The sequence below is a fragment of the Rhincodon typus genome, chromosome 25, assembly GCF_021869965.1.
Source record: "Rhincodon typus isolate 14 chromosome 25, sRhiTyp1.1, whole genome shotgun sequence".
Taxonomy (NCBI): Eukaryota; Metazoa; Chordata; class Chondrichthyes; order Orectolobiformes; family Rhincodontidae; genus Rhincodon; species Rhincodon typus.
In genome coordinates, this window is record NC_063356.1 from 40,122,601 (window position 1) to 40,138,133 (window position 15,533).

The following is a 15,533-nucleotide window of genomic DNA, read 5'->3' on the forward strand; positions in this document are numbered from 1 at the left end:
GGGGTGGGGGGGAGAGGGGAGAGGCGGGGGGGGGGGAATGGGGGGGTCTAGAGGGGGGGTCGTTGACAGGAATCAAGTGGGGCATACAAAAGTTCATTGGACCTTGCTCACGCAAAGTAAATTAATCAGTAATGCACAAGACATTTCTACATCCCTATCAGTGGAAGGCCCTAAAGATTAAGCAGAGGTAAAAGGGGCTATCCTAAGCATAAATTCATCTGGGACCAAATGATATCAGGTTTGAAAGAGAAACAATTCAAGTCTGAAAACACTGAGGGAACTGAATAATTATTCTTTTAGAATAATTTAAAAGCTTTCCTACCAATGTAATAAGGACATAAGACAGACAGTAAAGGATGCCATATGGAGAGAGCGATGGAAAGAGTTGGAGGATTGAGGTGTTTCTAATTTAATAAAGTTGGGTCATGTTCAGAATGTTGGAAGTTGCAAAGTTAGCCCATGGGAATTGTGAGTAAGAAAAAGAGTGAAAAAAAAAAGGAACTCAAAAGATAATATCATGGGCCAGATTGTAGCTCGAAAGAAATAGCCAAGGTGAATTCTACTATTAGGAAATACGTACGATAGATGGGGGTATACCGTGTTTTTAAATCAAAAGGAAAAAAGTAAGCCTTTCCCCCTGTTGGCAAGGTACCTAAACCCATAACCATACAGAGATCCAAAGACAAGAAAAATCACCTAGTGGAGAAAGGCTTCATTCCCCTCCAGAGTTCATTGAGAGACAAGCATTATTAAATAGGATCAGTGGAGAATATATTTGTTTAATTAAAAGAAAATACAACCATAATACTATTTGTTATCAGGAGAAGTAGTTGTTGTAGTAGTAAACATCTACATGCTGAGGGAGTTGATAAGGATTTGGTAAAAGGTCAAACTCACCCATAATTACAAAATGCCCAAAAAGGAGATTCAAGAAACAATTAAAAGGAACAAGGTCCAGTCATGTTTCCCATCATATGTCAAAACAGAATCATGGTTAATCAAAATCCATCAGTAAAGATGGAGAAAGCACCACAAAAAGTGGAGTGAAAAAACAACTTTTCTGAAAATGAAGGTTTGTCCTCTGGAGTATTTAGTATAACACAAATTGAAACAAAAAAAAAAAAAAGTCCTAAAATAAAACATTAGCACACTCTCTGATACTGAGGCAGAGGCTAGAGTTCCAGAGTGCCTTTGTTCTTAAGAACAGAACAGGGTGTTGACCAGCGAGGAGGTCCCCCTCAGAACCAAAAGTGAATGCACGTAGCCAAGTGCAGTGGAAAGGGGGAAAACCAGCATTGTACAGTACTTTGATTCCCAGGAGGCATTTGATCATAGATTATTGCAAACATGACATGGAAAGAATACTGACAAATCAACTGGGATAATGATCATTTTGGTTGCCAAGATACAATGATGGTGCACCACAAAAATCAGTGATGGGATCTCCACTTTTCACAATCTGACACTTTGAAGGTATGGGTACCAAATTTGCTGACAATACAAAGATATGACATGAAATTCCATCTTTATATTGAGGATACCCTCCATCATATTGTGTGGTACCACTGTGCTATGTGAGAGAGACTTCAAACAGACCTCATAAAAGCAGACATCCTTAAAGCCCCGGAGACTGTCAGAATTGTACTCAAACAATCTTGTAGCCTCAGTCTTGCTTAGCCTCCACTCCAGCGTTAACATCAAACCAGGATATGTACTCTGATGAAGAGTGCAGTAATGCACATAGGTGCAGCACTAGGCATACCTAAAAAATGATTTGTTAACCTGCGAAGTTACAAAGGTCTATTTCCACACTAAACTGTGGAAGTAGCAATTAAACATGTGGACTTGTCTCCTCCAATAAAACATCCCTAATTTGTCTCAGCACAAGACAATGCTGAAGCATTTGCATCCACTTTCAGGTGAAGTGTTGAATGAATGATTCATCTCCACCTCCTTTAGAGGTCCCCACCATGCAATCCTTCAGCAAATTTGGTTCACTGCATATCCTATCAAGAAACAGCTGGATCCACCAGATGCTGCAAAGAATATGGGTCCTGACAACATTCCAGCAATCGTCCTGAAGACTTGTGCTCCAGAACTAGTTGTTGGGGGCGCACAGCTTCAACGCTGTCAGCCACCTGGTCAATTTGGCACATTGTGCACACAGCATATGCAGCCAAATGAGAAATCCAACCCAATCAATTACCGTCCCCTCAGTTTACCTACAAAAAAGTGATGGAAGAGATTGTTGGCAGCACTATCAAGCTGCACTTGCAAAGAATAATCTGCTCACTGATACTTCATTTGGGTTCTGCCAAGGCCACATGGCTCCTAACCTCATTACAACCTTGGTCCAAACAGATTACAAAAAAAACTGAACTCCTTAAGATGACAATGACTATGCTTGACATCAATGTAGCATTTGAAGTATGGCATCAAGGAGCCCAAGCAAAACAGGAATCAATGGGAATCAAGAGACAACACTTCACTGATTAAAGTCATACCTAGCTCAAAGGAAGATTGTTGTGGTTGTTGTCATCTCAGTTCCAGTACATTATTGCAGGAATTCCTCAGGATAATGTCCTAGTTCCAACCACCTTCAGCAGCATTCCTTCCACAACATCAGGAGTGAGGATGTTCGTTAATGACTGCAATTTCAGCACCATTCACAATTCCTCAGATACTGAAGGTGTCCATGGTCAAATGAGGCAAGACCTGGGCTGAAAAGGGGCAAGGAACTTCCGTGCCGCATGCACTGCGCAATGACCGTCTCTTAAAAATCTAGCCTTCACCTCACTGCATTCAATGGAGTTAATACTGAACTGGGCTAGCCTATAAATTGAGGCTGCACAAAAGAGGTCGGAAGCTAGGAGCTCTGCCATCCACCATCTGAAAAGGCACAAGTGAAGGATGAAATGGAACACACCTTTCAGGCAATTGGAGAATAACTCCAACACAAGTAGCTCGTCATCATCTCATTTGCTTGACACCCCCAACAACCATTTTCAACTTTCACTCCCCTCACACCACCGTCATAGTGGCAGTCACACGCACCTTCTAAAAGGTGCAACTAGTAGAGTAAAGAAAAAAGCCCTTTAGCGAATTACTTCTGCACCAGTCACCCTGCACCTATTTTAATCATTTTTCCCACCACTTCACTTGTACGGTTACCAAGAAGCAGCTGTTTAAAGTTGCACTGGTGCTTATATCAGCTGATGGGCAACTTGGCAGCCAGTGACACCAATAACCTGGAGCAGGTGGAAGAGGAGTCAGCAGTGTCATCTTAATAGTAAAGCTGCTTGAGCTGCAGGCCTAGATATCATTTAGATAGGGAGTAGCGCAAGGCTGAATACTTCCAGGCCTTCTTCCAGCCTCACTACTGGTAGACCAACAGCAGTAAGTGGCAGAGATAAGACTGTTTTTAAAAAAGGGTGAAATTTCATGATTTGAATGTTACAATTCGAGAACAGCAGAAATTCCTCACTCTTGAAAACAACCGTACATACTGACCAGTGAGAGGGACAAGAAACAGGTTATGGAATCGATACAAATCTTTATTTGTGGATTGTTTGATTAAAAGAGAACACATTATACTTTGAAGCAAATTAATTACTTCATGCCTTGTAGACAGACAGTACAAAACTGAATTTCTGTCACATTACTGTCACAGCTTAGGAATTTCTTTGTAGAATAAACAATGCTCCCCAAACTTTAGCTAGCTATAAATAACATATATAATGAGGTAGAAGTTGACTTTAAACAAAGAAAATATTTACATTACTTTTGCTTCACATTAATTAACTGACATCTAAAATTTAAAGCCTGATTTTTTTTTCCCCTTTTGATTATGCGGAATCCAAACACTTGGATCGAAACTTCTTTGATCCTACAAATCATAACTTGATCCATGATCTGTACAAATAATTTAATCATTTAAAAGGTTACATTCAGCAGACATTGAAAAAATTCTGCATTATACTATATACTTTGCATAATATTGGAATAGCTAAAATGCTTAAGTCTTAGAAAAGAACTATTATTAATGAGATGCAAAATAGGCAGGATGTGAAAATAGATGCAGAAAGTGTTAAATACTCAGGTCAAGAGAGAAACAAAGTTAACAGCAAGTCGAACACAACTCTCTTTCAGAACCAAAACAGGAGGCAGAAATATCATAGGTTTTATATTGTTGAAAAGGCAAAGGAAGAAGAGGGGAAGGTCTGGGATAAATGTAGAAGTTAGCAGAGATTAAACAAAGATGCCATGGAACAAAAAACAAAGCGGTGGTAAAAGCAGTAAAGAAACAGCATATGATCAGTGATCATGAGTGGCAGAACAAAACAGTTCTGTCCACAAAAGACATGAAAAACAAGTTTAAGACCGTTACATGGCAAAAAAAAATTAAAATGGGGGAGTAAGCTTATGGCCAGGAGTCCAGAAGGCTATAATACAGCCTTATAAAAAGATGAAATTATGTTCCGAGCTTGCATTAAGCCTCACTGGAACACTGCAGTAGGCAGAAGATAAATGTGAACATGACAACAAGGTAGTGAATTAAAATGGCAAGCAATCAGAAGCTTAGTCATGCATGTGGACTGAGCAGAGGTATTTTGCAATTCAGTCTAAGCTGCACTGATACACAAGATCCTGTTGTAAACAGCCAATACAGCATACTAAATGAAAGCAGTGCAATCATGTCTCACCGAGATGTAAAGCTTGTGGCTTGGACAGTGAGAAGGCAAGACGTACAAGGGCAGTTGCAACATCACCTGCAATTGCTTGCAAAGTGCTGCGGGGAATTGACAAGTAGACCATGATGTTGCAGAGAGAAATGTTCCTTCAAAATGCTGACAGGGAAAAAGGGAAGGGTTTGGCAGTGACATCACATTGCAGGTGATGGAAATGGCAGAGGATAATCCCTTGAATATAGACACTGGTGTGGTATAAAGTGAGGACAAGGTGAGTGAAAGAACAGGGGTGGGCATGGGGGAAACTTCAGTTGAGGAAAAGGAAGATATCAGAAGCATTGTTGCAGAGGCTTGCAACATTAAACCAGGTGAGATGGACAAGTGTTGTCAAGGTAGATATCAGCTATTTGATATAAACCCAACTCATACAGCTCCCAAAAAGTGCAGTTCCTCACACCATACCTCCTGCAAAGATTCTATTCCATTCTCCTCGTTTTTCCATCGCCCTCTTCTCCATTCCAGACCTTCCTTTTGTTCTTTGGCCCCCTCTCCTTTCCACGCCATTAAATCTTATCACATTTCTTCAGAACTGAAGAAAGAGAGTCATATTTGACTTGAAACATTACCTCTATCTCTCTTCACAAATGCTGCCAGACCTGAGTATTTCCAACACTTATTTTGGATTTCCAAAATACACAATATTTTGCTTCTTTGAAAATAAAAGGCATCCTTTATAGCTAGAATTTTATGAAAATACTTAACAGGCTGGCTACATATTATCAAAAATCACAGTTACAATTTGTTGGATTTTAACAGAACAGATGAAGTATAGGAGATAATGTTACTACTCAATTTCTATAAATTTGTGCAAGTAATTAGGATTATTTTACGTTCTCACCTAAAAGCAAAAAAGCATCTCAATTACCAATTACAAATAAAATGCAAGGTTAAAAAAAGCAGAACATTCTAAAGAACTGTTCATACTGTTGTATAGGATCCCACATTCTACTTGGGGCAAAATATTTCGTGGGAATAGCTATTGCTCTAATGCCAATGTGTATAATATGCTGGATAACTATACTCAAAATTAAACAATCTTTAGGAACGAAAATTGACAACACAAGCAAAATTCTAGATGTGGTGAAAACTATATTCTATAATCATACTGGGGTCAAGCACATGTATTCAAACAAGTGAAGACAAGGTGAGTGCAAGGAAATGGTGGAAAGGGTGGAGTACCAAATTTTTTGGGGGCAACAGGAGTGGGGAGAAGAAGGGAGACCCTTACTTGAGGAAAAAGGGCATACCTGGAACACTGTTGCAGAAGCAACAGATGAGATCATGAAGGTACAATAGCATTTTCATTCATTTGTCATTATTACTACTTTTTATTGTTCAATTACTTAACTAGTTAAAATACTTAGTCAACCTTCTGACAATACCACAACTTGACATTTGCACTTTTACAACTCTGCCCATATAGACATCTACTAGTGTGGTTTATGTAGTCTTTTCCCTTCCAGGGCATTTTGGCAAGGAGAGATTTATTTTACAAGAACTTTATTACTTAACATTTTAAAATGACTCATGCTACCACTGCACACCCCTGAACAAAACAGGGGTAAGTGGCAATGAGCTATTGTGGAGCTAAATTGTGCTGAAATAGATTTTCGTTCTGTTTCCAAGAATTTTCTTGGGCAGCATCAAGTGAGTTGCGGGGGAAAGGTGAAGAGAAAAAAAAATTTACAAATGCGAGCACAGCTTGCTCCATTCTCCATGCTGTCATTCCAACTTCCTATAGCCTTGGGTCCAAGCCCATATCTGTTGGCCTTATACATTTTCCCCTCCTTTGATGATCAGTAATAAATCTGTCAACCACATAGCTCTATTCAAAATTCCTCCCCAAAAACATTTTTTTTTACTGCTGGAAAAGAAATAGCAAGATCTCCTCAAAAATCTACTTTAATCGACCAAGTCTTTACTTGACTATCATTAATATTTTCATGACTAGTTGGAGCTGTCTTTTCATGTGAAATATCTTACAACATTTTCCTCATTGAACAGGCTATAAAAATGCAGTTTACCTTTGGAAAAGGTAAAGTCTAAAAGGTGAAAACCAAAGAGGGTGGAGGCTACTGGCTTCTCTTTCAATCAAATTCTTAACTGTGGACTTCCAAAGGAGATGAGCAGTTCGACTTTGCTACCAGGGATTAGGTCAGTCTCTTTTCAGTAAGTATCAGGTGAATTACATACCTTCTGGTGATGTTGAATATTGCACTTTGTACTGTTTTCAGAACTGTTTAGCACACACAAAGAAGTTTCAAATGGTAGGTGGTCAAAGGGGCAGAGAGAAGGATCTATCAAGCTAGCAGAGAATTCCTATTCTTGTTGCACTAGGGAGAGTGTCCCAGGGCAGCACTGAGAAGAGTAGAAGGTCTAGCAGCGTTGTGAAGTGCTCTTTATAGGCTGTTGAGTAGGCACAAACTTCGGTTTCAGATCAAGTTTTCTTTAGCTGCAGTTTGCTCTTTGGTTGTTTCAGCTTATTTTATTTCTGTCAACGTGATCCGAACATGAAGCAGCAGTTTCAGATGGTAAATTCAGTTCTATTTCACTTCATACTGAAAAGAGAAAAAGAACCAGCATTAAAAAATGGCAAAGCATAATTTCTGGCTAACTCATTTAAGAACTAGAGTGGTCAGAATGCTGAAACATTTGTACAAATAAGAACAATGAACATGTTCTAGACAACTGCATTGCCTGCAGTCAGACATCTTAAACTTCTATTAAGGACATCTGGAAATGATGCTACAGCTGTAAGTAGTTGTTCTGAGTACTTGCCTCCAGCTTTAGGAGATATCAGATGGGCATGGGTGAAAGATTCAACCTACATCTAAGATTTAAATCAGCAGAGGGAAAAGGCTCACATTAAAAATAACTGGCAAATCATAAACAGAAGTTCTTATTAAAAATGTATTGGCTTTTGTGCCTAATTCAACGCAAGACCACAGGAATAACTGCAGAGGGAAAATATAAAGTTGGGTTAAAGCCATATTGCAAAGTTTTAAAAGCCATTGAATCTCACCCAAGTCCATGAAAGGGAATTTTCTACTGCTGGAAATACTCAGATCAGGTAGCATTTGTAAGGAAAAGCAGAATTAAAAGTCTGAAGTTAACACTGTCCACATAGATACACCTGGACCTTTTCCAGAATTTTTTATTTCAGAAACCCAGCATCAACTGTATTGTTACCTAATAGTCACTTACAAAGTTAACGTTGAAGATCAGAAGGTAAGATTACTGATCCAGTTAGGAAGCTGGACATGTGCTTAGCAATAACATATAGGTACTCCAACGCACAGGATCTGACTCGAGATCTATGCTGGACCCGCAAACATTTACCACACTCACGGATGACTGATGATTTACTAGAACGTAACATGTAAATTTTCCAATGCCACAAAGATAGATGACATTGTAAACAATGTACACAGAAGTGTATAACATGAATGGGCTAAACTATCGCAAGTGGATTTCAGCACACGAATGAACAATAGTGCATGATTTAATTACAAGCAATAGTACAGAGGACTTTCCCCAACATTAATAGCTGATTCAAAGGACAATCAAAAGGGACTTGGGGATCCAAGTATAGATTAGAATAGCAAATACGTAAAATAAATAAAGTGCCAGCTTTCTAATACAGAATTTATCAGATTAATACCTGGATGTGCATACTATGGGGCTGGAAGACATTTAGAAGTGGGGAAGAGTTCAAAGGAATTTGCAAACAAGGTTAAGAATTTTAAAAGTCAAGATATTGCTTGCTTGGGCACCATATAGGTCAGTGAAAACATAGGGAAGGAACAAAAAAAGTAACAATGTTGAGTATAGTGCATCTTTACAAGTTTGCCAATGCACCAATGGCCTTCCAGTCACCCATAAAACAAAATCAGTCACAGAGTTCAGAGGACCACTGGTGTTACATTTATTCTGGAGACAATGTTAGCTATGCTAAAAACCTTTGATAAGTGTCTTATGAGAGCAGGAGTTTAAAAACCATTTGGTGCTAAAGATAATGCAAAATGGATCACAACTAAGGTGTAATTTGAATAGGGCTGTTCCTTTATTGATCTGGTGACAAGGGCTTAGTGTTTGGTTCCTATCTGTTTGTTTACTAACAACTGGGGACTGAACAAATTTGCAGTGCTTAGAACCTTGGAAGAAAATAAACTGAAATCATTGGAAGGACTGGGAAAGTGGGGCCATCTGTCTTTTTATAAATATAGATTGTGCAGTTACACACATGCAGAATACAATAAGTTGAAACATGCATTATACGGACTAAAGTTGGAAGGAAGTGCGACTGAGGAGTAATATCCAATTACTTCCTAAAAAGTTTAAACACAGTATCAGGATGCTGGAACCAATATGAACAGATTTCTGGCAAGCAACGTGCAAGCTTTAGAAAGAAGATCAGATATAACTCAACAGATCTATAACATTTTGAATAGTTTCTGCTGAAACTACATGGAGAAAAGGTTACTTTGTGGCCAAGTACAGACTAAGGGACATAAATACGAGCTATGAGCAGCAGGCCATAAAGAACTCATTGTCGAATGGATCAAGCAGACAGCATTAATACACACAAGTGCGGGGTGCACACTGCCTCATTGTGATTATAAACAGACCTACAGAAATGACTAGCCTATGCTAATCTATACAGTAGATTCTAATATTCAAAACCAAACTACAATACTTTAATGAAACCTTATTTGGAATATGATGCATAATTCTGGTGCCACCTCAACTTCTAAGAACAGATACCAGAAATATTCAAAATGCATAAACACTGGCCCACGTGCACTGGAAAATAACAGCTTTCAACTCCACTTTGGATTCAGTGCGAAGAACAGATTTTAAGGGGATTGGTTCAGATATTTGAAGTGTTTAAGGGTCCAAATAATCAAGGAGATACATAACAGACCTGGATCTTACAGATTCAGACATTGCCTTATTTAAAATTAAGAAAGCAGTCAATGATTGAGATACAGAATTCATTTCACCCTTTCTGCAGAAAGAGCATCTTAACATTTTATTAAAAAAGGAACACAAGAACCAGAAGCAGTAGGTGGCCACCTGGCCCTTTGAGGCTCTTCTGCCATTCAATTAAATCATGGCTGATTATTTTCACCACTTCAGCTCCACTTACCCACTCTCTCTCACCATAACCTTTAATTCCTTTACGGTTCAATAATTATCGTTTTTAAGAACATTCAACAAGGAAGCCTCAACTACTTCAGTGGACAGGGAATTCCAGATTCACAACCCTTTGTGTGAAGAAGTTCCTACTCAGTTCAGTCCTACACCTGCTCCCGCTAATTTTGACACTATTGCCCTCTTGTTCTAGTTCCACCTGCCAGTGGAACAACCTCCCTGCTTCTATCCTGTCTATGCCATTCATAATTTTATGTTTCTATAAGATTCACCCCCCCCATTCATTCTTCAAAATCCAATGAATATAATCCCAGTCTACTCAGTCTCTCCTCAAACCAATCCTCTCAACTCCTGAATCAACCTAGTCAATCTCCTCTGCACCCCCTCCAGGGCCAAAACATTCTTTCTTGAGTAACAGGACCAAAATTGCACGCAGTACTCCAGGTGCAGCCATCAGCCTATATAGCTGCAACGTTATCTCCCTGCTTTGAACTTGATCCCTTTAGCCACAAAAGGACAAAATTCCATTTACCTTAATTACCTGTTGCACCTGCAAACCAACCTTCTGCAATTCATGCACAAGGACATCCAGGTCCCTCTGCACAGCAACAAGCTGCAATTTTTTTACTGTTCAAATAACAGTCCTTTTTAATGTTATTTCTACCAAAATAGATGACTTCACATTTATCAACATTGTTTTCTATCTGCCAGACCTTTGCCCATTCACTTAAAATTATCTACACCCCTCTGTACACTTTGCTCTACCACTTATCTTACTGTCATCTGCAAACTTTGACACGCTACACATGGTCCCCAACTCCAAATCAATGTAAACTGTAAACAACACTGATCCCTGAGGCACACTACTAGTCACTGATTGCCAACCAGAAAAGCACTCTTATCCCCACTCTTTGCTTCTTGTTGGTTAAGCAATCCTCTATCCATGCTAATACATTGCCCGTAACACCGTGCACCTTTATCTTATGCAGCAGCCTTTTGTGCAGCACCTTATCAAAATCCTTTTGAAAATCTAGATCACCACATCTACTGGCGCCTGTTGTCCACCAAACTTGCAATCTCTTCATAGAATTCCAGTAAGTCAGTTAAACATGACCTGCTCTTCATGAACCCATGCTGCGTCTGCCCAATGGGACAATTTCTATCTAGATGTTTGAATCTATCAAGGAAGAAATAGCAAGACATTTTCCCCACTACAGAAGCTAAGCTAATCAGCCTATAATTCCTCATCTTTTGTCTACCTTTTTTTTTCAAAAAAAAAAAGAAAAAAGCTGTGGCATCACATTTGCTGTTTTCCAATCTGCTGGAACTGCCCCAGAGTCCAGCAAATTTTAGAAAATTACCACAAGAGCATTTGTTATTTCTCCCACCATCTCTTTTAGTACCCTGGGACACATTCCATCAGGGCCAGGAGACTGCATTAATACATTGAACAATCAGATTAATACACACAAATGCAGGGTGCGTACTGCCTCATTGTGATTTTAGCTCCTTTAGCTTGCTCAACACTACCTCTTTCATGATAATGACCGTTTCTAGGTCCTCACCTACGTTGCTCTCCTTGTCAATTATTGACAGTTATTAGTGTCCTCCACTGAAGACTGAAAATATCTGTTCAATGCCTCTGCTACTTTCTCATTTTCCATTATTAAATCCCCCTTCTCATTCTCTAAAACAGGAGTAATATTTACTTTAGCCACTCTTTCATTTTATAGGTTTTCAGAAACTTCTGCTATCTGTCTTTATATTCTGAGCTAGTTTGCTCTCAATGTTTTATTTTTCCTTATGGCTTTTTTTTTGTGGCTGTTGACCAAAGTTTTCCCAGTTTTCTAGTTTCCTGCTTGTCTTTGCCACTTTGTACGCCGTATCTTTTAATTTCATAGATCCCCAAGGAAATAAGGGAGGCTATGGCTGATTACCCCTTTTCTACATCCTCCCTTTTCACTGGTCTATACGTTTGCTGAGCACTTGGAAAACCTTGCTTTGAAAGTCCTCCACTGCTCCTCAACTGTCCCACCATAAAGTCTTTGCTTCCTGTCTACTTTAGCACTCAGAAGGCAGAACAAATAATTTTAGGAAGTAGTTTGAATTTGGAGCCTCTCAGGCTAGCCTGACCGCCTTTGATCGATACAGAATTCCCTATGTTGAATTTAGGCCAGATGAGCAATAAAATGGAAGTCTATATGGGTCTGATTATCTTTTCTCATCCAGAGTATCACAGAACACTAAACATTTCAAACCATAAGATTACCTCAGAAGAATTCTGTAAGCCCAAATACATGAAGAATGAAGAACAAAGGACAAATTCCCACAATGGATTCATTAGAGACATCTTATGTACAATAAAAAAGGTGAACAGAACAAGGTTCTAGAATTTACAACTACAATGCGGGGCAATAGTTGCAAGTTAAAACTTTCATTCCCTACACACCCTGTTCTAATCACAGCTGTAATACCAGAAAAGACACCATTTCTCAACCCAGTTAACCAAAAAGCAGTCAAAAAGCAAGATACCATTCAGTGCTGGTTACAGAGCATCACTGCAGAGGCCTGGGAACAGACTGCACATTCTATCCTGAAACTTCAAGGGCAAATTCCATCATCTTAAAAATTAGCTGAAGCAGGAATTAATATTCTTTCAAAACTTCTTCAGAAAGAGCCAAAATTGACAACTGGGCACCATTTTACTTCATGTGTAATGCTTTTATAGGGGGTCAATAATTTCAGTTGCTGCTTTAAATTTCAAATTAGTGAAAATGTAATCCCTATTTAACTTCTAATTCCATTAAATTTATCTGTAAAGTCTGAACCAATGAGAGGACATGATTTCATGTTTGAAATCATCCTCGAAACATGACGAAAGTCATTAATTTGCTACAAATCACTCATACATGTTAAAGATTAACTAACCTAATATTTTAATTGGTTTAAGGTTTTGAATACTACTACATATTAGCAAAACATACTGTAATGCACCAATCACCTTGTCACTGAGCTCACGACTCCAGCTACACAGACATCAAGAGCAGAAAAGAGAGGCAACACTGCTTTAACCCCCCCCGCCTCAAGATTTCAATAGCTAATACAAAACAGACAAATAAATTAATTAAATCTACTCCAAGCAATTTAAATTCAATGGATGTTGATACAGTCAAATAGTGCACAGGCTGCCCACTTAAAAGGACTGGAAAGTATAACAACTTAGTTATTACTACCTGTATATGAATCCCAATTTTAAGAATGGAGCCATGCTGTATATGAATAATCCCTGATGAAAATGCCATGCCCAGGAGGGTTGCAGGCTCAACCCTTAAGTTTACTCTCAGCCAAAACACCACTCCTAATTACATCAAAATCCCTTAAAACACCAGAAGAATAAGGCCATGGTTTCTGCTCTAGCCATTCTCTGCTGTGAAAACAGGGTCGCAGCTGAGGTATAAGATAGCCTTAGCTACCTAAATGAGAAAGTATGGAGGGTCAATACTCCTGCAATCACAGTACTGCATAATTAAAAGATCAAGAGAAAAAGTGAGTAACAGCAAAACACTGGTAACAATTAGAAAAGGACATAAACATGCTCTGTACACATGGTACATTGGAACTGGGGATAGAAAGGCAAACTATTGCTTTGATTACAACTCAATCTAGACTCAATTTATTAAAAGGACAAAACTCATGTACCATGATTAGCTGGCACAACTGCACTTAGTAATTTTAAAATATCTTTTGGTAAGGACTCAATTTTACCAATCATGCCATTAAAACGTGACTCAGTCTAGCTTATACTTCGCTTCTCTCAAATGTCTCAGTTCTCTCAGAAACTGAGCATGAACAGATTCCTCTTTGGTTTATGACCCAAATGGCCATTCTCCTCTAGTGAGCTTCTACACTGACTGCTACAAAAAAAATTACAGTGAGGGCTGATTGCAATCACCAATGCACACATGCAGACCTCTGCAGAATGAAATCCTAGATAAAACTTGAACAGATATTGACTCATTTGATCCTCCTTCTCCCAGACATCTTTGTAGCTAATCACAGCTAGACAATTTCAAGTACTACAGCCCTGCAAGTTTTAAGGCATACTTCACCCTAGCAGACTTCTATATTTTAATTGTTCTATAATTCATAAGAAAGGTATTAAATTGCTTAAATTAACATACACTTTTAGGTTGGCAAGATTTTAATTCTTGTGTAGACAGAAAAGTGTGTGTCAGCCCCCATCTTTGAAGAGGACTTCACAAAAGGTTACACTGGAGAGGTGATGGCCTCATGGTATTATCAGAGGACTGTTTATCCAGAGTCTCAAATAATGCTATGGGGACAAGGGTTCAAATCTTGCCATGACATATGATAGAATTTTGTTGGAGTCAAAGATCAAATGTTGACCACGAATCCACTGTCAAACCATCTGGTTCACTACTGTCCTTTAGGGAAGGAAGCTAGCACCCCTACCTGGTCTGACCTACATGTGATTCGACAGCAATATGGTTGAGTCCTAACTGCCCTTTGGGCAATTAAGGACAGGCCTAGCCAGCGAGACTCATCTTATGAATACATAAAAATACTTAAATCCGAAGGATTAAGTCTACTACCAATGCAACGACTATTACAATATTGAACCTATCGATCGTTTTACACACCTAATATTTATAAGCTTATTGAAAATAAACGACTGCGCGAAATTTCAAAACATCAGCTTGAACTTTACAGAACGAAATCCTTCGGTTGCTCGAAGCAATATTCGCCTAACACAGCACCATTGCCCCTACGTATACACCCTTTGTTCTATTCTTCACCAAAAAAAAAGGGCGTCCCAAAAGGATAATTGCAGGAGACTCAATTCGACATTTAACATTAGTTAACGGAAAACACAGCCTTCAGTGTTTAAGCACAATACTGCAGATATCGCCCATGATCTTGCGCACGTTGTTTACAAGGCACCAAACACAAGAGTTGCGCAATTGCACCTACTTCGTGCATGAGCCGACCGAGGCCCAGCAGACCAGCCAGTCATCCTCGCGCTATGCACGCTGGTATTTGTAGTCCTTAGGCGCCCCGCCCTTCCTCCCAGGTACCAAACAACTCGGAAGCGAGGACTACAGCTCACAGAGGGCGCTGCGCGACGCAGGAAATCCCGCCCTTACGTCGGCAACCGATTGGCACTGAACGCCATTCATCAACGGCAGCCCATAAAAGGTGACCCACACGCAGGCAAGAAATTTTCACCCGAATTGCGGGTTAGAAAAAAAATTCAACTGAACGCTGAGGTTATCATGTGTAGGAAGAACAAGTGGGGCGGTAACTATATCCCCGCAGGCAAACACTCTTCCTTTAACCACTCGACACCGACGCACAAAGCGATGGCGCACCCCCGAGCCTGAGACGACATGACGGACAGAAAGCACAACTCGCTCTGTTCCCCCCGCGATGGCGCAGCTCGGCAAGCCCGGGCACAGCTCGGCCTGGACCAACCGCCGCCAACAACCCCCGCCTGGCCACTGTTCCGCGCCCGTCCGCCCATCAACCGGCCGCACTGCCCCTATATCACACTCACAGCCGCCCAGGAAACCACACGGGACAGGGGGAAGACGACAGGCGCCATTTAATCAC

General features: G+C 39.8%; 1 protein-coding gene across 15 annotated transcripts in view; it reads right to left on the reverse strand.

Annotated features, from left to right (window-relative positions):
* The window catches only part of csde1 (cold shock domain containing E1, RNA-binding), an 87,961-nt gene extending 72,428 nt beyond the window's left edge, over positions 1-15,533 (reverse strand). For 6 of the 15 annotated variants that reach the window (XM_048611877.1, XM_048611868.1, XM_048611874.1 and 3 more), the window contains exons 1-3: positions 14,895-14,913; positions 6,942-7,306; positions 5,151-5,277 (exon numbers count right to left, since the gene is read on the reverse strand). In XM_048611877.1, coding sequence (XP_048467834.1) covers positions 5,151-5,252 — 102 coding nt within the window. In that variant the 5' untranslated portion in view covers positions 5,253-5,277; positions 6,942-7,306; positions 14,895-14,913. Of the gene's footprint in view, positions 1-5,150; positions 5,278-6,941; positions 7,307-14,563; positions 14,814-14,894; positions 14,918-15,477 lie in introns of those variants that run through there. The other 9 variants (XM_048611876.1, XM_048611875.1, XM_048611878.1 and 6 more) reach the window with 5 other exon arrangements.